General features: G+C 40.6%; 1 protein-coding gene across 4 annotated transcripts in view; it reads left to right on the plus strand.

The window, feature by feature from the left end:
* Positions 1 to 25679, plus strand: part of PHKA2 (phosphorylase kinase regulatory subunit alpha 2) — a 124394-nt gene that overhangs the window by 22768 nt on the left and 75947 nt on the right. For all 4 annotated transcript variants that reach the window (XM_073565883.1, XM_073565886.1, XM_073565884.1 and 1 more), the window contains 6 exons: positions 2383 to 2430; positions 13843 to 14011; positions 14695 to 14777; positions 20090 to 20170; positions 20383 to 20481; positions 23839 to 23985. In XM_073565883.1, coding sequence (XP_073421984.1) covers positions 2383 to 2430; positions 13843 to 14011; positions 14695 to 14777; positions 20090 to 20170; positions 20383 to 20481; positions 23839 to 23985 — 627 coding nt within the window. The remainder of the gene's footprint in view (positions 1 to 2382; positions 2431 to 13842; positions 14012 to 14694; positions 14778 to 20089; positions 20171 to 20382; positions 20482 to 23838; positions 23986 to 25679) is intronic.

The following is a 25679-nucleotide window of genomic DNA, read 5'->3' on the forward strand; positions in this document are numbered from 1 at the left end:
TAAACCATCTCAGACAGATGTCAGTCCAGCCTCTGTTTGAAGACTTCCATTGAAGGAGAACTTGCCACCTCTGGTGGCAGCCTGTTCCACTCATTGATCACCCTCACTGTCAAAAAGTTTTTCTAATATCTAATCTGTATCTTCTCCCTTTCAGTTTCATTCCATTGCTTCTTTTGTTTCCATGTGCAAATGAGAATAAGAATGATCCCTCTACACTCTGACATCCCTGCAGATATTTGTAGACGGCTATTAAGTCTTCTATTAGCCTTCTTTTTTGCAAGCTAAACATTGCCAGATCCTTTAACCGTTCTTCGAAGGACATACTTTGCAGCCCGCTCACGGTCCACACCGCTCACCATCCTCTCTGAACTTGCTACAGTTTTTCAATGTGCTGTAGAACTAGCACAGAGCAAAGGACTTCCGGCCATTATTTAACTCTGAAGGATTGTATCCTATTTTGTAGTGTCTATTAACCAGAGGAACAAGGCGCTATTAAAATAGAGAAAGAGCTTGCCCAACATGTTTCACCCTTACAGGCTTCATCAAGGTAAAGAGGCTGATGAAGCCCATAAAGATGATGCATTCTGGGGAGACTCTTTCTCTATTATAGTAGCGCTCTGTTCCTCTGATCATTAGACATTACAAAATAGGATACAATCTCTAAGAGTTAAATAATTGTCGGAGGACCTTTTGCTCTGTGCTAGTTATACAATGTAAGGCTAGGTTCACATTGCGTTTAACCAGCCCGTTGAATGCATAGCATTGACGGGCTGGTTAAACGGTATAGCATAACTCGATTGCGATATGCTATACCCGCTAGCACAGATGATTCATCTGTGCTAGCGGTGATGGAGCCTCAGACGCTGCAGCCCACGTCCAAGGCTGAATGACGGCACATCGCGAACACATTACGGCATGTGTCGCGATGTGCCCGACAATGGTGGTCAATGGCAGCGTTAATGGACTGCGTTACACCGCGTTATGCCGCGGTGTAACGCAGTCTGTCTAACGGACTGCCTGAACTCAATGTGACCTAACCTAAGGCTATTAGATCTGGATCCCTATGTAGATATAGATGGGTAAATCTATCCATATGTAAATTACATGTGAATGACTCCACTAGTGCAGCAATGTGACAATTAAATATTAAACATTGGTAGGACCAATAAGGAACAGTGTAATGTTAATGTGCACTTAAATAATTTGCACAAGTTACTCATATCTTTAATTTAAAAATTTAAAATTATGTTTTATCTTGGATTTGTTAAAAAGGGAATTTTTACCATTGGCTATTGGATATAAAACATTAGTTAATCCCTACCAATACCAACATTGTGCAGTTTCTTTTTACTTTTCACAATTTCCCCCACCTTGAGTAAAGACTCAGTTTCAGCTGTTGAAAATGACCTCAAAGCATAATGCTGCCTCCACCATGCTTCACTGTGGGAATAGTGTCCTTTTGGTGAATCACGGTTTGGTGTAGAGCCAAGACATATCTTTTTGAATTATGGGTAAAAAGTTGAAACAGTCTCATCAGACAATAACACATTTTCCACACATATTTCTGGCAGACTTGATGTAGGTTTTAGCAAAACATAGCTAGGCTGGATGATTTTCTTTGTAAGAAAAAGCTTCCATTTTGCCACCCTTCCTCACAGGCCAGACATAAAAAGAATATGGGAGATTGTTGTCACTTGCAGTACAAAATCAGTACTTGCCAGAAATTCCTGCAGCTCCTTTAATGTTGCTGTACGCCTCTTGGCAGCTTCCCGGATAAATTCTCTTCTTGTCTTTTCAGCAATTTCTGAGGGACATCAATTTCTAAATAATGTCACTGTTGTGTCAAATTTAAGCCAGTTCTCGATCACCATCTTCACAATGTTCCATGGTATATCTAATGCCTTGGAGATTGTTTTGTACGTTCTCTTGATCGATATCTTTCAACTATGAGATCTCTTTGCTGTCATGTAAGCTGTTTACAGACCATGGCTTTTGCTGTAAAATGCAACTATGAGAATGTCAGGAAAATCCTACTAGAACAACTAAACTTTATATAGGGTTAATCAGAATGACTGTAAATGATGGCAGCTGTATACGGCTAACATAAGTTTAAATGTGATTGGCTAATTCTGAACACAACACACATCCCCAATTTTAAGAGGGTGTTAACACTTATGGAACCACATTATTTTATTTTTTTTATCTTTATTTCTCTAAAAACCATTTCAGTTTGTTTCTCAATGGATTTGTACAGACTAAGGGTAAAATGTTTCTTGGTAAACCTGGCATTTTAACAAGGGTGTGTAGACGTTTTAATTCCACTGGGGGCGTGAACAAAACCAAATATGCTATATTGATATTGTATTCCATTTTCTCCTCCAGAGTGTCGTGAAGCTAATGCGTGGGGTCTTGCACTGTATGCTCAGACAGGTAACATATTATGTATTCTCTACAATCATTTGTTGTGCATAAATCAAAAGAGCAATTACCTCAAAGACATCCACCATTTGGGGCTTACCAACAGCCATTCCCCTTTGTGACTTGTATATAGATGGAATATGTCAGCACGTTTTTACATATAGAAGTAGTGGTAAGGCAGTGTAGGCGGTTGTCCTCCTTTAAAACTCCTTCACGCCGCAGCCCTTTTTCGTTTTTATGTTTTCAAGTTTCCCTCCCCTTCTTCCCAGAGCCATAACTGTGTTTTTTTCCCCGTCAACATGGCCATGTGAGGGCTTATTTTTTGCGGGACGAGTTGTACTTTTGAATGACACCATTGGTTTTGCCATGTCTTGTACTTGAAAACGGAAAAAAAAAATCCCAATTGCTGTGAAATTGCATCAAAAAAGTGCAATCTCACACTTGTTTTTGCTTTGGCTTTTTTGCTAGGTTCACTAAATGCTAAAGCTGACCTGTCATTATGATTCTCCAGGTCATTATGAGTTCATAGGCACCAAACATGTCTAGGTTCTTTTTTATCTAAGTGGTGAAAAAAAATTCCAAACTTTGTTAAAAAAAAAATAAATAAATAAATAAATTGCGCCATATTCCAAAACCCGTAGTGTCTCCATTTTTCATGATCGCGGGTTGGGTGAGGGCTTATTTTTTGCGCGTTGAGCTGACATTTTTAACAATACCATTTTGGTGCAGATACGATCTTTTGATCACCCGTTATTGCACTTTAATGCAATGTCGTGGCGACCAATAAAACTTAATTCTGGTGTTTTGATTTTTTTCTCGCTGCGCCATTCAGCGATCAGGTTAATCCTTTTTAATTGATTAGGCGATTCTGAACACGACGATGCCAAATATGTCTACTTTTTTTATTGTTTTATTTTGAATGGGGCGAAAGGGGGGCGATTTTGAATTTTTATATATTTTTTTTTTTTCATATTTTTAAAAACATTTTACTTTAACTTTTGGCATGCTTCAATAGCCTCCATGGGAGGCTAGAAGCTGCCATAGCCTGATTGGCTCTGCTAGAGGCAATGCTCAGATCGTCTCTATGTAGTAGAATTACAGCATTGCTATGAGCGCCGACCACAGGGTGGTGTTCATAGCAATCCGGCACTGACAACCATAGAGGTCTCAAGGAGACACAAAAACCTCCAAAGCTAGGTACAAAGGATTATATAGTCTATGAGAAACCAGAAAAAGGATAATCCTTAAAAATTAGCTTTTAATTGAATCACTAAAAAGCATATAATGGTACAATTACCCATCTACACAGGGGGTCGGACATTTTAATTAATTCACAAAATAGAGGGCAAAAAAAGCTACATTACCCTAGTACGCCCTAATAAGGCCATTCCTGACTGCGGAGGTTGGCACCCTAGTTATAGACGATATGGCGCCCCTGCTCAATGTCGGCGACCCTAATAACGCCCTAGACCACCCTATGTATACAAAAATTGGGGACACAAAAAATACACACACTCACACCCACAATAACGAAAATTGGAAAAAAGTGAGGAGACAATTAGTCTCGTTCAAAAAAGTGCTTAGTGCTGTAAACTTATCTCGTAGTAAGCACACTGCAAACTTATCTTGTAGTCTAAAAAGTCTTACATGTAAATATTTTTCAAAAACTGGGTTTTTTGCAGGTCAAAATAAGACTTATCTCGTAGTCAAAAAATGCTAGCCTGCAATAATAAACCCTAACATAGGGAATGCAAAAGAAAAACGTCTACAGAGAGATTAATGTCTAAAGTCAACAGTGTACAAAAAATGCAGATATTAGTCCACAGTTAGGGACCAGCACAAATAATAATGCAGACACTGCACAAAAATAGCAACAAATTAGTGTCTGTCAAGCAGCTGTATGCACATGGTTTACTGAGGTTCAGTCCACCTCATCCAGCATACATAAGATAACAGTATTCAGGATTGAGAGTCCTCAGTGGTTGATACCTTTTAATGGCTAACTGAAAAGATGGTAACACATTGCAAGCTTTCGAGACTACTCAGATCTCTTCATCAGGCTAGACTAATACAAAATCTGAAGAGTCACATATTTATGCACAATACAGCCTAGAAAAAATGCAATAGATAAGACAAGTGACGTGAAGCAGAACTATCAATATGGGAGAGGGAGAAACATAAATATAAACATTGGACCAGTTCATAGATAAGGAGTCCGGATGTTTTATGGTCCTCTGATTGGGGTCTAGTTCTGTGTTGTGATGCCCCCACACGGTTTTAAAAGGAAATTCCTTAATTGATGTAAAAAGACATAAATCCATGCGACACATTCATTCCAGCACTGAGAGTGTCAAAGTTCGTCATAAATTTGTACTCCCAAACTCGTCTCTCTCTCTGAGAATTGAAGTTACCTTTCAATACCAGTAATTTCATATCCACGCTGCTGTGATCAGGGATACAGAAATGTTTTGCCACAGGTAGATCCATTCTTTTTTCTCTTATTGTGTGACGATGAGCATTCATCCTTGTTCTAAGCTTTTGCCCTGTCTCCCCCACATACAGACCCCCAGTTGGACATTTAGTACAAATAATTAAGTACACCACATTAGATGTAATGCAGCTGAAAGTACCTGCGATCTTGTAGTCCTGATGTGAGTTGGGGATCTTTATCTTGTCCGTGGTCATTATAAATGGACAGGTTTTACATTTTTTCTGGTTGCAAGGAAAGGTTCCTGCAGCTGTTGGGGAGGACAGGGAGCTTCTGACAATGATGCTTCTTAAATTTGGGGGCTGCCTAAAACACAGCATAAGTTGCCTGTTTGCTTCCTTCATGTAGTCTGACGTATTCATCATGACTATTGCACCTCCCTTGTCAGCAGGTTTAATGATGATTTCTTTGAGGGTTTTTAAAGACTGTATGGCCTTTCTCTCCTGGGCACTGATGTTGGATGCTTGTCTCCAACATCAACATCAACATCCAACATCAGTGCCCACTAGAGAAAGGCCATACAGTCTTTAAAAACCAACAAAGAAATCATCATTAAACCTGCTGACAAGGGAGGTGCAATAGTCATGATGAATACGTCAGACTACATGAAGGAAGCAAACAGGCAACTTATGGACACACGCTACTATAGAAAATTGGAGTCGGATCCTACACAGGACTATTACAAGGAACTAAACAAGTTGGTTTCTTGTCTGCCTGACCAGTCCATAAGAGCTGGCGATGACCTGATACCAGAGACTCCAAGAATAGGGACATTCTACATGCTTCCCAAAATCCACAAATCTGGAAATCCAGGAAGACCAATTATTTCATGTGTGGGCACCCTCACTGAGCAGGTATCTGGATGGGTAGAGGGTATTCTCAAACCACTGGTGAAGGATACATCCAGCTACATTCAGGACACAACTGACCTATTGAATAAACTAGCAGCAATAGGTCCTCTACCAGAAGGAACCATCCTGGCCACCATGGATGTGGAATCTTTGTACTCTAATATCCCACACCAAGATGGTTTAAATGCCTGCAAATTCTTCATGGAAAACACAGGGACTGATGCTGATGCTGTGGTGAAACTTATAAAATTCATCCTCACCCACAATTACTTTGAATTTGACAACAGGATCTATCTACAGAAGACTGGCACAGCTATGGGAAGTAAAATGGCTCCACAGTATGCAAATCTTTTCATGGCAAAGCTTGAAAGCGACTTTTTGTCCTCACGCCCCATCAGGCCCCTGGCCTACTACCGCTTCATTGATGATATTTTAATCATCTGGACGGAGTCTGAGCAACAGCTAAAGACGTTCCACGAACAGTTTAATCAATTTCATCCCACCATCAATTTAACACTCAACTACTCCAGTACTGAGATTAATTTTTTGGACACCATCATTAAGCTAAAAAACAATGAGATAGAGACATCCCTGTATCAGAAGCCAATCGACCATCCAGCATACCTTAAATGGGACAGTTTCCATCCAAAACACATAAAGAACTCTATTATCTATAGCCAAGCCATCAGATACAATCGTATATGTTCCAACCCCATGGATAGAGACAAACACCTTGGTCGCCTCAAAAAGACCTTTTTGAATCAGGGTTACCATCCAAGAACAATTGAAAACCAAATTACAAGAGCCACCAGATTGTCAAGGAGTCACCTGCTAAATTACAAAGCTAAAGAAGAAAATAACCGAGTGCCTCTAGTAGTCACCTACAACCCAAATCTGGAGGTGCTAAGGGGAGCTGCACGGAAATTACAACCTTTACTACAAAAAGATGCCCGATTGAAATCCATTTTTCCAGACCCCGCACTGCTGTGTTTTAGGCAGCCCCCAAATTTAAGAAGCATCATTGTCAGAAGCTCCCTGTCCTCCCCAACAGCTGCAGGAACCTTTCCTTGCAACCAGAAAAAATGTAAAACCTGTCCATTTATAATGACCACGGACAAGATAAAGATCCCCAACTCACATCAGGACTACAAGATCGCAGGTACTTTCAGCTGCATTACATCTAATGTGGTGTACTTAATTATTTGTACTAAATGTCCAACTGGGGGTCTGTATGTGGGGGAGACAGGGCAAAAGCTTAGAACAAGGATGAATGCTCATCGTCACACAATAAGAGAAAAAAGAATGGATCTACCTGTGGCAAAACATTTCTGTATCCCTGATCACAGCAGCGTGGATATGAAATTACTGGTATTGAAAGGTAACTTCAATTCTCAGAGAGAGACGAGTTTGGGAGTACAAATTTATGACGAACTTTGACACTCTCAGTGCTGGAATGAATGTGTCGCATGGATTTATATCTTTTTACATCAATTAAGGAATTTCCTTTTAAAACCGTGTGGGGGCATCACAACACAGAACTAGACCCCAATCAGAGGACCATAAAACATCCGGACTCCTTATCTATGAACTGGTCCAATGTTTATATTTATGTTTCTCCCTCTCCCATATTGATAGTTCTGCTTCACGTCACTTGTCTTATCTATTGCATTTTTTCTAGGCTGTATTGTGCATAAATATGTGACTCTTCAGATTTTGTATTAGTCTAGCCTGATGAAGAGATCTGAGTAGTCTGGAAAGCTTGCAATGTGTTACCATCTTTTCAGTTATCCATTAAAAGGTATCAACCACTGAGGACTCTCAATCCTGAATATTTTTCTATCTACTGGCTAACACGGTACAAAGATATACATCTTTCCTGTAAGATAACAGTGTAACCAATAATGTAGCAGCAGTAAATATATAGAACAATCCTTCATGAGGGTTCAAAGTCACATCCCCTCAATAATTCTTAATTTTTCATGTGGCAAGCAAAAAATAGCACAATGCAATGACCCTTTCCAAACAGTCAGCAAATTATAAAGACGGACTGTGCTGAAAATACTCCCCCTAGAAATGCTGGAGACCATGAAAATTCATGTATAATACAGCAGTATTCAGTGGTTCATAGATCAAAGATATCTACGTTTCAAAGGGTTAACGTTGTTCATTGAAAAAATACCACATGAAATCGGTCTAAAGCAGAATCTGCATTATTATTTGTGCTGGTCCCTAATTGTGGACTAATATCTGCATTTTTTGTACACTGTTGACTTTAGACATTAATCTCTCTGTAGACGTTTTTCTTTTGCATTCCCTATGTTAGGGTTTATTATTGCAGGCTAGCATTTTTTGACTACGAGATAAGTCTTATTTTGACCTGCAAAAAACCCAGTTTTTGAAAAATATTTACATGTAAGACTTTTTAGACTGCGAGATAAGTTTGCAGTGTGCTTAATACGAGATAAGTTTACAGCACGAAGCACTTTTTTGAACGAGACTAATTGTCTCCTCACTTTTTTCCAATTTTCGGTATTGTGGGTGTGAGTGTGTGTATTTTTTGTGTCCCCAATTTTTGTATACATAGGGTGGTCTAGGGCGTTATTAGGGACGCCGACGTTGAGCGGGGGCGCCATATCGTCTACAACTAGGGTGCCAACCTCCGCGGTTCGGAAGGGCCTTATTAGGGCGTACTAGGGTGATGTAGCTTTTTTTGCCCTCTATATTGTGAATTAATTAAAATGTCCGAGTTTGACTTATATGTTTGACCCCCTGTGTAGATGGGTAATTGTACCATTATATGCTTTTTAATGATTCAATTAAAAGTTATTTTTTAAGGATTATCCTTTTTCTGGTTTCTCACAGGTCTCAAGGAGACCTCTGCTTGTTATGCCGATGACCCCCGATCATGTGATGGGGGTCACCGGTGCGCGTATTTCCGGCATGACTGCCGGAAGCATGCATTAAATGCCGCTGTCAGAGTTGACAGTGGCATTTAACTAGTAGTGGCGGGTGGACCGCGATTCCACCCGCTGCTATTGCGGGCACATGTCAGCTGTACAAAACAGCTGACATGTCCCGGCTTTGATATGGACTCAGCACCGGAGCCCACATCAAAGAATGAGAGACGACCTCCGCCGTACTAGTACGGCGGAGGTCGTGAAGGGGTTAAAAATGATTCTTTTCAGAGATCTGATGCTCGGTAATGAGAAATGTAGTGTAGAAGTCATATACAAATCAAATGCTGACACATTCCCCAAAAGGTTCTGGCCTTGATATCTATATGTTCACAAGTTTTTGGGACATGATTTTGTGGCACTGCCTCCAACTGCACAGCTGTCACCTTCATAAGGCCTCATTCAGACCTTCATGGGTCACGTTCTATCAGTGTTTTTCATGCATATAGCATGTAGCCATTTTAATCTATGGAGCCGTTCACATGTCTGCGGTTTTATTTATATTGTACCGTGTTTCTGTAAAGAATATCACAGACTTGTCCAATTTTGATTCGTGTCACGGAAAAATTCCGCTTACATGTTTACAGGCCTGTGAAAATCACTGATGCCATCAGTGTCGAGTCTGTATTCTGTCCATGTTTAACATTGTATTGGATAGGAGAAGCATTGTAATTTTATTTCTCTTTTCATGCGTGAAAAACTGACACCGATGACACTCTGATCCAAAACACTGATGAGCAACAGTCTGTGTTTTTAAAGTGCCAGTTCAGCTTTTTTTCATGGCCACACTGGAGTGGTGCTACTAATCTAAGTTCCGTGACCAGCGTCGGACTGGAACACCTTGGGCCCACCAGAGAAAATCATTCTTGGGGCCCACTATGTAGCTGCATAGAGTTAAATACCAGACCACCAATTGTGCGGTAAAACACGCTAATATCCGGGTATAAGGTTGTACATGTCTTAATTATGTAGCAGGAGTTGGGGTAGCCCCCTCATAGAATATAAAGCAGCCCCCTCATAGAATATAATGTAGACCCCTCATAGAATATAATGCAGCCATCTCATAGAATATAATACTGCCCCCCTCATAGGGTATAATGCACCCCCTCATAGGGTATAATGCACCCCCTCATAGGGTATAATACTGCCCCCCTCATAGGGTATAATACTGCCCCCCTCATAGGGTATAATACTGCCCCCCTCATAGGGAATAATGCACCCCCTCATAGGGAATAATGCTGCCCCCTCATAGGGTATAATGCTGCCCCCTCACAGGGTATAATACTGCCCCCCTCATAGGGTATAATACTGCCCCCCTCATAGGGAATAATGCACCCCGTCATAGGGAATAATGCTGCCTCCTCATAGGGTATAATGCTGCCTCCTCATAGGGTATAATGCTGCCTCCTCATAGGGTATAATACTGCCCCCCTCATAGGGAATAATGCACCCCCTCATAGGGTATAATGCTATATAGATATATAGATATAGAGTTAGATAGATATAGATAGAAAGATAGATGTAGAAATAGATAGATATAGAGATAGATAGTAGATAATGGATAGAAAGTAGATAATGGATAGATATAGATAGAAAGATTCATAGAGATAGATAGAGATAGATATAAAGATAGATATAGAAAGAAAGATAGATAGATAGAGATAGATAGAAAATAGATAATGGATAGATAGATATAGAGATAGATAGCTATAGATAGAAAGATATAGAGATAGATAGATATATAGATAGAGATAGATAATAGATAGAGATATATAATAGATAGAGATATACAGATAAAAAAATAATAATAATAATAATAATATAGACATATATAGATAGATATAGAGATAAATATATATAGATAGATGGCTATAAATAAAAATAGATATAGAGATATATATAGCGATAGATAGATATAGAGATAATAGATATAGAGATAGATAGATATAGAGACAGATAGATATAGAAAGATAGATATAGAGATAATAGCTAGATATAGAGATATGTATAGAGATAGATATAGAGTTAGAAAGATAGATAGATATAGAGAGAGATATAGAGATAGATAGAGATAGCTAGATAGATAGATGGATAGATAGATAGATATAGATAATAGAGATAATAGATAGATATAATAGATAGATCTAGAGATAGATATAGAGATAGATGGATAGATCAATAGATAGATAGATAAAGAGAGAGAGATAGAGATATATAGATAATGAGATATAGAGATAGATATAGAGATATAGTGTTAGATAGAAAGATAGAGATAGATAGATATAGAGATAGATATGGATATAGAGATAACAGATAGATATAGAGATAGATAGATAGATAGATATAGAGATAATATATAGATAGATATAGAGATAATATATAGATAGCTATAGAGAGAGAGATATAGAGATAGATATAGAGATAGATAGGTAGATAGATATAGAGATAATAGATAGATATAGAGATAGATAGATATAGATATAAAGATAGATAGAGATAGAGAGAGCGGTAGATAGAGAGATAGATATAGAGAGAGATAGATACAGAGATCGATAAATAGATAGAGAGATAGATATATATATATATATATATATATAGATAATAGATAGAGATAGATAGATAAAGATAGATAATAAATATAGAGATAACAGATAGATATAGAGATAGAGTAAGATAGAAAGATATAGAGAGAGGGAGATATAGATAATAGAGATAGCTAGATATAGACATAATAGATAGATATAGATAGAAAGATAGATATAGAGATAGATGTAGAGATAGAAAGATAGATATAGAGATAGAGCGATAGATAGAGATAGATAATAGATAGAGATAAATAGATAGAGAAAGATAGATATAGAGATAGAAAGATAGATATACAGAGAGATAGATATAGAGATAGAGATAAATAGATAGATATAGAGAGAGATAGATACAGAGAAAAGATATAGAGATAAATAGATAGAGAAAGATAGATAGATATATAGATAGAAAGATAGATATAGAGATAGAGCGATAGATAGATATACAGAGAGATAGATATAGAGATATATAGATAGATAGCTATAGAGAGAGATATAGAGATAGATATAGAGAGAAATAGATATAGAGATAGATAGAGATAGATATAGAGATAGATATAGAGATAGATATAGAGATAGAGCGATAGATAGCGAGAGATATAGATATAGAGATAGATACAGAGAAAAGATATAGAGATAGATAACGGATAGATAAATAGATAGATAGGTATAGAGATAGATAGATATAGATATTAGATAGAGATATATATAGATAAAGATAGATAGATATAGATGGTAGCTAGATAGATAATAAATATAGAGATAATAGATATAGAGATAGATAGATAGATAGATAGACATAATAGATAGATATAGAGATAGATAGATAGATGTAGAGATAGAAAGATAGAGCGATAGATATAGATATAGAAATAGATAGATATAGATAATAGATAGAGATAGAAAGATAGATAGATATAAGAGAGATAGAGAGAGATATATAGAGATAGATAGATAGAGAGAGAGACAGATAGATAGAGTGAGAGAGATATAAAAAAAAATACAAAACACAATACTCACCTCTCCTCCTCACTCCCACGCTGATCCCGGCTTCAGTGTCAGGAGCTGCCCCCTCTGCCAGACACACAGCGGGTGCGCGATGTAGTGACGTCATCGCGCACTGGCTGTGAGCCAGGAGCAGAGAGGACTGAGGGCGGCGCCGGCCCTGATGCAGAGCGGCTTACTGGGCTGGGGGCGGGGCCTCTGGGGGGTGGAGACCTGAAATAATATTCACTGCTTCGCAGTGAATATTCATTTCTCTTTAGCAGCGGGGACAGGGGCTCCTCCCTCCTGACACCCGCTGCTGCTCCGCTGGCAGGGGCCCCCATAGCAGCTGCATGGTGTGCGACACACCACTGGCTGGGGGCCCCTGGAGCAGCGGGGGCCCTAGGCAACTGCTGGCCCTGTATGCCTGCAGGTGCCAGGGCCCACCAGATGCCAGGGCCCACCGGAGAATCCACCGGTTCTCCGGTGGGCCAGTCCGACGCTGTCCGTGACCCTGCTCTTACACTCCCCTTCCGCCGTCTTTATCTTCTTTCACCATCGCAGTTTGTGACCTGCTGGATCGCTCCAGAGGTCACAACTTGATACAAGTCTATGACAGCCTTGTTCTGGCTCGGTCACAAAACGGAGCCACGGGTCTGGAGTGGCGCTGAAAAAAGGTGAAGACGCCAGAGGGTGAGATTAAGACATTGGGCAGGGAGCATAGTTTAGTAGCGCCACACTGGTGCTAAAATCCCCCCTGCTGGAGTGGTGCTGTAAAGGGGTTTCCCATCTCCAAGATTGTATGCAATATGTAGTAGGTGGAATAATAATATTAGCAAATACCTCCAATTAGAAATGTAGTATAGTTCTTCTGATTCGCTATGTCTCTTTCTGCATGTGCAGGCATTGCAGGACTTCTGGTATCCATGGTTATGATTATCAGTGGTCAGCTAGTTGGTAGTGGTTGTAACCATAGAAACCTAAGGTCCTGCAATGCCTGCACATGAGAAGACATAGCTAATCAGAAAAACTATACTACATTTCTAAATGGAGATATTTGCTAATATTATTATAATTACACTTACTGAATATTGGGATAGGATCTTGGAGATGGAAATATCCTTATAAGTGCACAAACAATCATGTCAGATTGCGACCTTAGGGTAAGATGTCTGCAACCTAGATTATCATCATAATATGTAGCAACTATATAACAACTACTACTACTCCAGTCAGATATCAGGGTTCCCCAACTCCAGTCCTCAAGAGCCACCAGCTGATCATGTTTTCAGGATCTCCTTAGTATTTCACAGGTGATGGAAGTATTAAGGCATCAGATACAGGTTCTCTCACCTGTGCCATACTGAAGAAGGCCTGAAAGCCTGATCTGTTGGCTCTTGAGGACTGGATTTGGGGAGCACTGCTATATATAATGTGAGGCACACATGAGATCGTAGAATATGAGCGTCAATCAGGAATACCAGACCAGGGTATAAAGCTATTGTACTGTTATGAAGCAGTCATTTATTGTTGCTTTGAGAATGTAATACATTTCTGTGTTTTAGGTTGAAAAGGTGGAAAAATTCAAACACACACAAAGTACAAGAGATTGTCTTCATGCAAAGTACAACACGGCTACTTGTAGCATTGTCGTAGGTGACGATCAATGGGGTCATCTGCAAGTCGATGCTACCTCACTGTTCCTATTGTGTCTGGCAGAGATGACGGCTTCAGGTAACTTTAAAACCCTATTGTTAGTTTTGCCTTTACTCCACCTGGATTGAGAAGAAAATGAACTTGACAAATAAAATTGACATTTGATTGCTGGTTTATTTTCTTCTTTTCTAATAGTAACACTACATCCTGCTGGGGCGTGGCATCATTAATGGGAGAAAGCTTCTCGCACCATTCATGGCTATTACAGTGTATGGAGTTGTACCAGTTCCAGGGCATCACAGCTCCTTAAATGATCTGATCCATGGGGGTGCTGAGAGTCTGACCCCCAATACTGATGGCGTATCCTTAGGATAAATCATCAATATTAAAGTCCCCTTGAAACACGATTGCGGCTGGTCTGGTTACTGTTTAAAAAAAACAAAAACACACACTTGAAGCTTGGAGTAGAGTGCATGTATTTAATCATTAAAGGGATTGACCTGTTAAAACAAGATATCTTGCTGATCCGTAGGGAATGAATGCAGCTGCAGTCGGGTGTGTGCACTAGCGCTCCGATAAAAGTTCTGCCGATCGGTGCCGATCCCAATGGTCAGATCTCCACCGATCAACAAGATGTCACCAATCCTGTGAATGGGTGATAGAACTTGTTTTAACCAGACAGTCTCTTAAAGAAGTTGTATATTTTTTGTGACCTGATTGTGTATGTCTAAATATTAACATTATTAACATGTTCTCTTCAGGACTCCGCATTGTGTTTACCCTGGATGAAGTGGCCTTTATACAGAATCTGGTGTTTTATATTGAAGCTGCTTATAAAGTTGCTGTAAGTTATCCACTGGAAAAACTTTACAAATCTTTTAAAAGTATTTGTAAGATGTCTGAACAATACAATAATTTTCTAGGCTTTTTGTCAGAGCAGTATATATTAAATTATGCCTCCTTTAATACCTTAGTGCTCCATGAATATATCTGTCATGGAGTGTGTCAATGTGTGTGTCTGACTCAGAAGCTGAGCCCGCTCTATACAGGGCAGACGCAGGCAGTGTTACATAGCCAACATCTGCCCCAAAAAGCTCTTTCAGATCGCTGGTCTGATCTCAGATCACAATACACGGACTGGCCGCACATCTCCTGACCCGAGCGTGACAGCCTCATATATTTCTACAAGGCTATCATGCTCGATTTGGAAAATGCACGGTTAGCATGTGCATTGCGATCCAAGATTGTAACGATGATCACGGATGTGTGATTTCCCCAAACTGCAGCGATCAGAGTTAGCTCCAACAGCTTTTGTTAAAGCCTTAAATACTGCTGTCAAACACTGACCGCAACATTTAGGCTTTGCTCACATGAGAATTTAACCTGGACAAGTGCTATCCAATGTTTTATCGGACCAGTGCTATATAGTTGTTATATAATTTGTCAGTGCAGAGCTGCGTTTTTTTCCACAGATCGAATCTGTCTCTGGAAAAAAAAATCTCAGCATGCTGGGATCTGCTGCCCAAATCAGATCACATGTATCCATTCAAGTCCATGGGTGCATGTAAAACATCGGACTGCACTTGGATGTCATCCGAGTGCAGTCTAATTCCCATGGACTCAGACAATGGAAAAAATGGAGAAAATAAGTTCTCCCGTCTTCTCCGCACCTGTGGTACAATTCTCTCATCCAAAAGAATCAGATCACAGTAACTTGACACTCTGATCATACTCGGATCAGAGTTTGATCAGAGCGTTATTACCATAATTGATCCAACTCTCTCGCTAGCGCCGCAGATCTCCCGACGGTAGCAGTGGCGTGCTTCGTTCGAATGCCGCTCAAATTCCCGGCCGCACTGCGCCTGTCGCTGATTGGTCGCGGCCAGTCGGCCGTTACAGACAGGCAGAGACAAAATTAGACTATTATATAGTAGATATATAGACTAGATGGAGGCCCGATGCTATCGCATCAGGAGGGCGGTAATGTCCCGATGGGGGCAGGCTTTGTAGCATTAAGAATCTCCCACCACCCCCATGTGCGCACCCACCTATCCACTCTCTCTTTCCCCATGTGCTGACTTCTCCTGTCTGTGTTCTCTTCTTTGACCAGTCTACCCCATGTGCTACCCCCCTTGTCTGCTGTCTCTCTCCTTCCTGTGCTGTGTTCTCCCCTCATGTGCTGTCCCGTTTGAGCTGTCTCCCCCCTGTGCTCTGTCTCTCTCACCCCTGTGTCTGACCTTGTAGAGAACATACCACAGCTCCTGGGCAGGGGAGGAAGCAAAAGACAATACTGACATTACAGCAGGGGATCACAGAGGATTCATCTTGTGAGGTAAAATATTGTTTAAAAACAGTCAGTGAAATATTTTACCTCACAAAATGAATCCTCTGTTATCCCCTGCTGTAATGTCAGTATTGTCTTTTGCTTCCTCCCCTGCCCAGGAGATGTGGTATGCTCCGTACACGGTCCGACACAGGCAATTTTTAAAATAAACTTTTGTTTGTGGTAAAACCCCTTTAATGTGACCGGCTGCCTCTGACTGTAGACATGTCACGCATCTGCTGCCGGGATCAGCCGAATGATTCACTGCACCTGCGCATAATTCGTGCAGGCGCAGTGCGACGGTGTTCCGCTGGTGGTACCGCACAAGAGGCTGCGTGTGAGTGTGTGTATGTGGTGCGTACGGTGTATAGAGTGTGTGAGTGTGTGTGATGCGTACAGAGTGTGTGTGTGTGGTGCGACGGTGTTCCACTGCTGGTACCGCTCAATAGGTTGGTACCAGCAGCAGTTTCCATATTGAGACACCCATCACTTTGGTGTCCCAATATGGCGGTCGGTGAACTTCCTTTGCTTGGAATTCCGGGATGCGGTGACATCTGGACAGAACAGGAAATGAAACATTACAATGCAATTATATAAATAAATATATGAATGTGTGTGTGTGTATATATATATGTATGTGTGTGTATGTGTATATATATATATATATACACATATATACATACACACACACACACAATCTTTACTGAAAAAAAACATACATGTAAACATTTTTGCAAATTTATTAAAAAATAAAAACTGAAATATCACATGGTCATAAGTATTCAGACCCTTTGCTCATTATTGAGTAGAAGCACCCTTTTGAGCTAGTACATCCATGAGTCTTCTTGGGAATGATGCAACAAGTTTTTCACACCTGGATTTGGGGATCCTCTGCCATTCTTCCTTGCAGATCCTCTCCAGTTCCGTTAGGTTGGATGGTGAACGTTAGTGGACAGCCATTTTCAGATCTCTCCATAGATGCTCAATTGGGTTTAGGTCAGGGCTCTGGCTGAGCCAGTTAAGAATGGTCACAGAGTTGTTCTGAAGCCACTCCTTTGTTATTTTAGCTGTGTGCTTACGGTCATTGTCTTGTTGGAAGGTGAACCTTCGGCCAAGTCTAAGGTCCAGAGCTCTCTTCTAGAAGAGGTTTTCATTCAAGATATCTCTTTACTTGGCCGCATTCATGTTTTCTTCAATTGCAACCAGCCATCCTGTCCCTGCAGCTGAAAAACACCCCCACAGCATGATGCTGCCACCACCATGTTTCACTGTTGGGATTGCATTGGGCAGGTGATGAGCAGTGCCTGGTTTTCTCCACACATATCGCTTAGAATTATCACCAAAAAGGTCTATCTTTGTCTCATCAGACCAGAGAATCTTATTTCTCATTGTCTGGGAGTCTTTCATGTGTTTTTTAGCAAACTCTGTGCGGGCTTTCATATGTCTGGCACTGAGGAGAGGCTTCCGTCGGGCCACTCTGCCATAAAGGCCCGACTGGTGGATTGCTGCAGTGATAGTTGACTTTGGTACTGACCCCAGGCCTTTCTTAAAGGGATCTCCAGTATGGAAGTCAGGGCAAATCCATCCAGCGCTTTGGTTCTGACCCCAGACCTCTCTTAAAGGGATCTCTTGTATGCAAGTCAGGGCAAATCCACTCAGTGCTTTGGTGCTGATCCCAGGCTCTCTTAAAGGGATCCCCGGTATGGAAGTCAGGGCAAATCTACTCTGCGCTCTGATTCTCACCCCAGGCCTCTCTTAAAGGGATCTCAGGTATGGAAGTCAGGGCAATTGCCTTCAAATGCTCTGGTACTGACCCCAGGCTCTCTTAAAGGGATCTCCTGTATGCATGTCAGGGCAAATCCACTCAGAGCTCTGGTTCTGATTCCAGGCTCTCTTAAAGGGATACCCGGTATGGAAGTCAGGGCAAATCCACTTTGCGCTTTGGTACTGACCCCAGGCCTCTCTTAAAGGGATCTCCGGTATGGAAGTTAGGGTAAATCCCTCAGCGCTCTGATTCTCACCCCAGGCCCCTCTTAAAGGGATCCCTGGTATGGAAGTTAGGACCGTTCCATTCAGCGCTCTGGTTCTGACATGAAAAAGGGTTGTCCAGCTCCACGATGTAGTGAAAATTAAATTGCCAATATAGAAGATATAGATTCTTGCGTTCTCAATGCGTTTCTGGTGTCTTAGTTACCATGCCCGGGCAGCGCCGGGCTCTTCAGCTAATATATATATATATATATATATATATATATATATATATATATATATATATATATATATATATATATATATATATATACACTCACTGGCCACTTTATTAGGTACACCATGCTAGTAAGGGGTTGGACCCCCTTTTGCCTTCAGAACTGCCTCAATTCTTCGTGGCAGAGATTCAACAAGGTGCTGGAAGCATTCCTCAGAGATTTTGGACCATATTGACATGATGGCATCACACAGTTGGCGCAGATTTGTCGGCTGCACATCCCTGATGCGAATCTCCCGTTCTACCACATCCCAAAGATGCTCTATTGGATTGAGATCTGGTGACTGAGGAGGCCATTTGAGTACAGTGAACTCATTGTCATGTTCAAGAAACCAATCTGAGATGATTCGAGCTTTATGACATGGCGCATTATCCTGCTGAAAGTAGCCATCAGATGTTGGGTACATTGTGGTCATAAAGGGATGGACATGGTCAGCAACAATACTCAGGTAGGCTGTGGCGTTGCAACGATGCTCAATTGGTACCAAGGGGCCCAAAGAGTGCCAAGAAAAAATTCCCCACACCATGACACCACCACCACCAGCCTGAACCGTTGATACAAGGCAGGATGGATCCATGCTTTCATGTTGTTTACGCCAAATTCTGACCCTACCATCCGAATGTCGCAGCAGAAATCGAGACTCCTCAGACCAGGCAACGTTTTTCCAATCTTCTACTGTCCAATTTCGATGAGCTTGTGCAAATTGTAGCCTCAGTTTCCTGTTCTTAGCTGAGAGGAGTGGTACCCAGTGTGGTCTTCTGCTGCTGTAGCCCATCTGCCTCAAAGTTCGACGCACTGTGCGTTCAGAGATGCTCTTCTGCCTACCTTGGTTGTAACGGGTGACAATTTGAGTCACTGTTGCCTTTCTATCAGCTCGAACCAGTCTGCCCATTCTCCTCTGACCTCTGGCATCAACAAGGCATTTCCGGCCACAGAACTGCCGCTCACTGGATTTTTTTTCTTTTTCGGACCATTCTCTGTAAACCCTAGAGATGGTTGTGCGTGAAAATCCCAGTAGATCAGCAGTTTCTGAAATACTCAGACCAGCCCTTCTGGCACCAACAATCATGCCACGTTCAAAGGCACTCAAATCACCTTTCTTCCCCATACTGATGCTCGGTTTGAACTGCAGGAGATTGTCTTGACCATGTCTACATGCCTAAATGCACTGAGTTGCCGCCATGTGATTGGCTGATTAGAAATTAAGTCTTAACACACAGTTGGACAGGTGTACCTAATAAAGTGGCCAGTGAGTGTATATATATCAGTTTATTTTTAAGCCAGTAAAAAAGTAATAACTACCAATACCAGTTTGGCATTGCTGTAATCACACTGAGGCCACGTTCATACGTTGAGTATTTGGAAAAAAAATTCGCTGCACGTCCATTTTTATAGTACAGAACACAAGGATTTAAGTCTGTGGGAATGAGAACAAATTGACTGGACACAAGGGGGGTACAACTGGGACATTTTCTGTATAGATTAATTCTGGCAGTGAAATATTTTTACTTTTTTAAAAAAAATACAGTTACTACTCTGATGGTTGTCTCATGTTTTCATTCTTAGGATTATGGAATGTGGGAGCGAGGAGACAAAACAAATCAAGGAATCGCTGAACTCAATGCGAGCTCTGTGGGGATGGCAAAAGTAAGACTGACATTCTTCAAGTTCATAGATCGTCTAGAAGCCTTTCACAGCCGTGTGAATTTTGTTGATTATTCTCCATGTTTTTTTTCTTTGTTCACTGTTTTCTTATGTTTTTTCTCATCTTTGTGTTTACTGTATATGAGTAACTGTAATAAGTATGTAATCCATTGTTACTGGGAGGTAAACTGAATAAAACGTATGATCATTGATAGGCTGCGCTGGAAGCTATTGATGAGCTGGACCTGTTTGGTGCTCATGGAGGTCCCAGATCAGTGATTCATGTCCTGCCTGATGACGTAGAGCATTGTCAGGTAAGAATCACTTACGATGTAAGTAAAAGGACAATGTTTGAGAGCTACATTAAGATATTATTCATAGCTTCAGAGTGTATCTGGCGAGAGGTGGTACATTAAAGGGACAGCTGGTTTGTGCTGCCCAACCCACAGGCAGCCTATAGCAGAGTCGGCTTCATTATTCCTGACTTGTATGAATTATTCTCAAATGCTTTAGGCTATGTGCCCACGTATGCAGAAAATTTCTGCATGAAAACCGGACTCCATCCCAGAAACCGCGCGTTTTCCACGTGTTTTTTCCACAAAAAACCAGGGCTGTGGAGTCGGAGTCGTGGAGTCGGAGTCGGTGCTCATTTTGGTGGAGTCGGAGTTGGAGTCGGTATAAAATGGACCGACTCCGACTCCTAAAATATATAATAAATTGGGTACAGTAATTCAATGCAGGATGTGCTGAATATTTTTTCATAGGAGTTTGGGAAAGTTATGAAATGTCCTATAAATGGCTGTTCTATTCCTGATCTAAGGCTACATTCACACACAGCGTTTTTCCTGTGTTTTTTGAGGATACGTTTTTCAGCTGCAAAAGCTGATCATCTTTTCAAAAAACTGCATCACCTGAAAGGTTTTTGAGCTCATAGATAATGTTTTCAATAGCAAAAGCAGATTAGAAATCTGCTCTATCTATCCATTTATCCATATCTGTCTATCCATATCGTATCTGTACCAAAAAGAATGAAAACCGGGTAGTACACCAATATATATTCTGTTCTATCTAAATATCTTGATTATTGGATCATAAAAATGATTAAATGTCTGAGGTTCACATTGTACTACAATAAATTTTTCACTTAAATATAAGCAATATGTGTGGGAGTCGGAGTCGTGGAGTCGGAGTCGGTGTAAGGGAAATCGAGGAGTCGGAGTCGCAGGTTTGGCTTACCGACTCCACAGCCCTGCAAAAAACACACGTGTTTGATGCTTTTTTTTCTGCGCGTCCCCATACACATAGAAAATAGCTAAAAACGCTGACTTTTCCGCAAAATTAATGAGCATGCTGCGTTTTTGTTTTTTTTTTGCGGAAAAAAAACGCATCAATATGCACAAAAAGTGCAGAATGCATTAAAATTAATGGGATGCTCCTTTTAAGCGATTTTTAAGCGTTTTTGCCGGTAAAAACGCTTAAAAAATTAGAAAAAAACACTTACGTGGGCACACAGCCTCAAAGTTTTAGCTAAATATACTTTTCTAACACTCAATAGTAAGAGACATGTTACTAAAGGGGAGCTTGGTGGAGGGAAAGCAGTTGGGAGACATGCTTCCTTGGCTAGTCATCTGAGACACATAATCCCCCGGCAGCTTTTAAAAGTATGTTTTCTCTGAAATGCCGGCTGGAACAATCCAGCTGGACTCTGATATATACATGCAGTCCGAGGCCAGCTTGTGTCAGCTGTCAGGTTTTGTTAAAGGGAACCTGTCATCTCAATTTAGTATGTTAAAATAAAGGTATGTCCATAATGGCACGTTTCTACTGATTTAATAGATACCTGTAAGGGAGAAATCCGCCTTCTGGTTCTTGTTTAATTCACATTAGAAGATTTGGTGTAATATCGGCATCGGGGCAGGACTCTGGGTAGGGTTTTCTGCTCTGTTTGAGCTTCCTCTTGGCTCCGGCGGTGAGCCCACATCTTTTCCAGCACACGTCAGCTGTTTTGAACAGGTGACATGTGCCCGCAAAAGCCGCGAAGCACCCGCAGCTGTTAACCCGTTAAATGCCGCTGTCAAACTCTGACAGCGGCATTTATTGCACGCTCCCTGCAATCGCGCCGGAATTCCCGCCCATCGGTGACCCTATCATGTGATCGCTGGTCACCGATGAGTTGGCATGACCAGAGGTCTCAACAATTCTATTACATTCTGGCAATCTGATCATCGCCTGTATGTAGTAGAGCCGATCGGGTTATGGCCGCTTCTAGCCTCCCATGTAGATTATTGAAGCATGCCAAAAGTAAAAAGAAAATGTTTTTAAAAATATAAAAAAAATGAAAAGTTCGAATCACTCCCCTTTCGCCCCATTCAAAATAAAACACTAAAAAAAAATAAAAAATCAGACAGACATAATTGGTATCGCCGTGTTGAGAATTGCCCGATCTATCAATATTAAAAAAGAATTAACTCGAACGCTAAACAATGTAACTGTTAAAAAAATTCAATATGCCAGAATTCCGTGTTTTTGGTCACCGCAACATTGCATTAAAATGCAATAACAGATGATCAAAAGATCGTATCTGCACCAAACTTTGGATTTTTTTTTTCACCACATAAATAAAAAAGAACCTATACATGTTTGGTGTCTATGAACTCCTAATGACCTGGAGAATCGTAATGGCAGGTCAGTTTTAGCATTTAGCGAACATGGTAAAAAAAATCCAAAAAACATTTGTGGAATTGCAATTTCACTGCACTTGGAATTTATTTCCCGTTTTTGAGTACATGATATGGTAAAACCAATGGTGTTGTTCAAAAGTACAACTTGTCCCACAAAAAACAAGCCCTCACATGGCCATATTGATGGGAAAAATAAAAAAGGTATGGCTCTGGGAAGAAGGGAAATGAAAAACAGAAATGCAAAAACGAAAAAGGGCTATGTCATGAAGGGGTTAAAGTTTGCGCTAGCACCGCCTTCACCGTTGGCGGCGCTTGCGCACATTCATCTCCTGTGATCTTCAGCAAAGCATTTCACTCCCTGTTTTTTAGCACTGTTTTACTTAAAAGAAAGAATTATTTGCGGTCCCCTGCTGTCCTGTCTGTATACTCTCTTTTGCTTCCTCCACTGCCCAGGAGCTGTGGTATGATCAGACCATGTCCCTGCACAGTCAGACACAGCCATTACACAGTACACAGCAGGGGCACATTTATAAGATTATCTCAGCACAGGAACATTTTATTAAAAACATCCAATTGTGAAAATTATTATTTAAAGATTTATTGATTAAAATGTTAATTAAAATTAACTTTGTTCATGGAAAAACCCCTTTATATACTTGAGCGATGGTGAGCCTGTGTTTAATTTTTAAGTTTTTCATCTTTATGCAATGGGTGCTGTATTTCTCAATACCTTGACTACCTGCTAAACTGCAGCAATATCAGGTGAGTCAAGGCTCCATGATCTCCGAAGCAACAGCATGTCAAGATAAATCCAAAGTGTCCACTTACATTGTGGCTTTTCTTGCTGACACATTAACAAATAAAATGATGTAATTGTTGAAGCTTCACATGATCATGAACCAAGGACACACAAGGTAAGATCAGTATTTTTTCCTTTTGTGTTTTTATGTGGTCCAGTACCAAATCTTACGTGTTTTCTTCTCTTTACAGTCAATCCTGTATTCCATGCTACCGAGAGCATCCACGTCAAAAGAGATCGACGCGGGTCTGCTTTCTATCATTTCGTACCCAGCTTTTGCAGTGGAAGACATAAACCTGGTTAATGTGACCAAAAATGAAATCATCACAAAGTTACAAGTACGTTTTTATTCATGGGGTCATCTGAAGTGGGCAGTAACGCAGCAGTTTTGGTTCTGTTCCAATCTGCATTGGAGGCTTTGTTAGGAGACTTCATCACAGATTCCATCAAAAATGCTGGATTAAGAAAATGCTATCTTATGTTTTAAAAATGACCAAACCTGACCATGACAAAAACCTGACGGAGCCCATTATGGTCAGTGAGGTCCATCAGCACTGTTGGCGATAGCCATGAGATAGTTCTGGCCTTGTGAACAATGCCTTTAGGTGATTTTTTTTTTTTCAGTGCGTTGTTCCGTATGTAAAAAATTCTACGTTTTACAATAGCAGTAAAATGCAAAAGATTTCTGAAATCTCATGCACATGCTGCTTTTTTTCTTGTGTATTTTACTCACAGGATGTTTTTTGAAATCTGAGGGTAGGTGCAACGTTCAGTAATTGGCGGCACTTTGGACACAGCACATGTCCGCTACGTCCAGAGCGCTGCCGGCTTTTGAACGCAGGTGATTCTGCATGTGTTCATTAAACCGTGCGTAATCACCGTGTCCAATACATTGTATGGGTGACATTATCTTGTGGAGACTTGCATATCCACAAGATAAATAGTCATGTTGCAGTCTGGAAAGACGCGCTGCATGTCCGTCTCTGCGGGTGATCTGCAGGCGTCGGTGCACTCATAATGGGCATGGAATTTCTTGAAATCCTATCCACTATGCTGTAACATCTGTACGCTACGGGTTGGTGCGCAAGTATGCAGCATTCAACCCACAACGTTTACTGATCGTCTGCACATACCCTGATGCTTGTTAATTCTGTCCGCATTTTTGCAGCATTTTTCACCCTTTCAAATGAATGCATGGAAACGCAAGTAAAAACACAGCAAAAACTCATCAAAATGTGACTATCATATGTTGCAATTATTCTGCCAAGAGTTGCGTTTCTAGTTCAGAAAAAAAGCGCTGCTAAAACTCAACATGTGAACATATTTTAAGGCTTGTTCATTTGCAAGTTAAAACTCACCAAAAATGCACATAAAATGAGCCAGAACGCACATATTTTATGCTGCGCTTTTCCTGCCAACACTTGGGTGTTTGCCGCAGATTTTTTCTGCATTAAAAAAGAAACAAACGTGTGCACATAATCTTATGCGGAAAGAATTGACATGCTACAGATTTGAAAAAAACGCTTTAATGTTTCAAATCTACAAGGAAAAAAATTGCATCTTATGCTTCAGACTTCAGAGATCTCATTCACTTTGCCAGTACTGTAAAATGCAGCATTTTTTACTCTTGACAAACAAGCGGGAAAAAACACAACAACGCAGTGTGTGAACAGGCCCTTAGACTAATGGGGGCTATTAACCCAAAGACAAAAAAAATCTAAATAAAAATATAGAAGAGAAACCAATCAAAAACTAAAATGTTTCTATACTAATGCACAAAGCATGGGCAACAAACAAGGAGAACTGGAACTACTAACACAGGAAAAGAAATATGATGTTATTGGAATCACTGAAACTTGGTGGGACGATACACATGATTGGAATACAAGGCTAGAAGGATACAACTTATTTGCAAGAAGCAGACTTGATAAACGAGGAGGAGGTGTCGCATTGTATGTTAGAAACACGTATATCTGCACAGAGATTGAAGCTTCAGAGACTGGGAGTTCTGTGGAAACTGTTTGGGTAAGAA

Source organism: Dendrobates tinctorius, unplaced genomic scaffold, assembly GCF_039654945.1.
Source record: "Dendrobates tinctorius isolate UK_male_01 unplaced genomic scaffold, ASM3965494v1 ptg000016l, whole genome shotgun sequence".
In the NCBI taxonomy this organism is placed as follows: domain Eukaryota; kingdom Metazoa; phylum Chordata; class Amphibia; order Anura; family Dendrobatidae; genus Dendrobates; species Dendrobates tinctorius.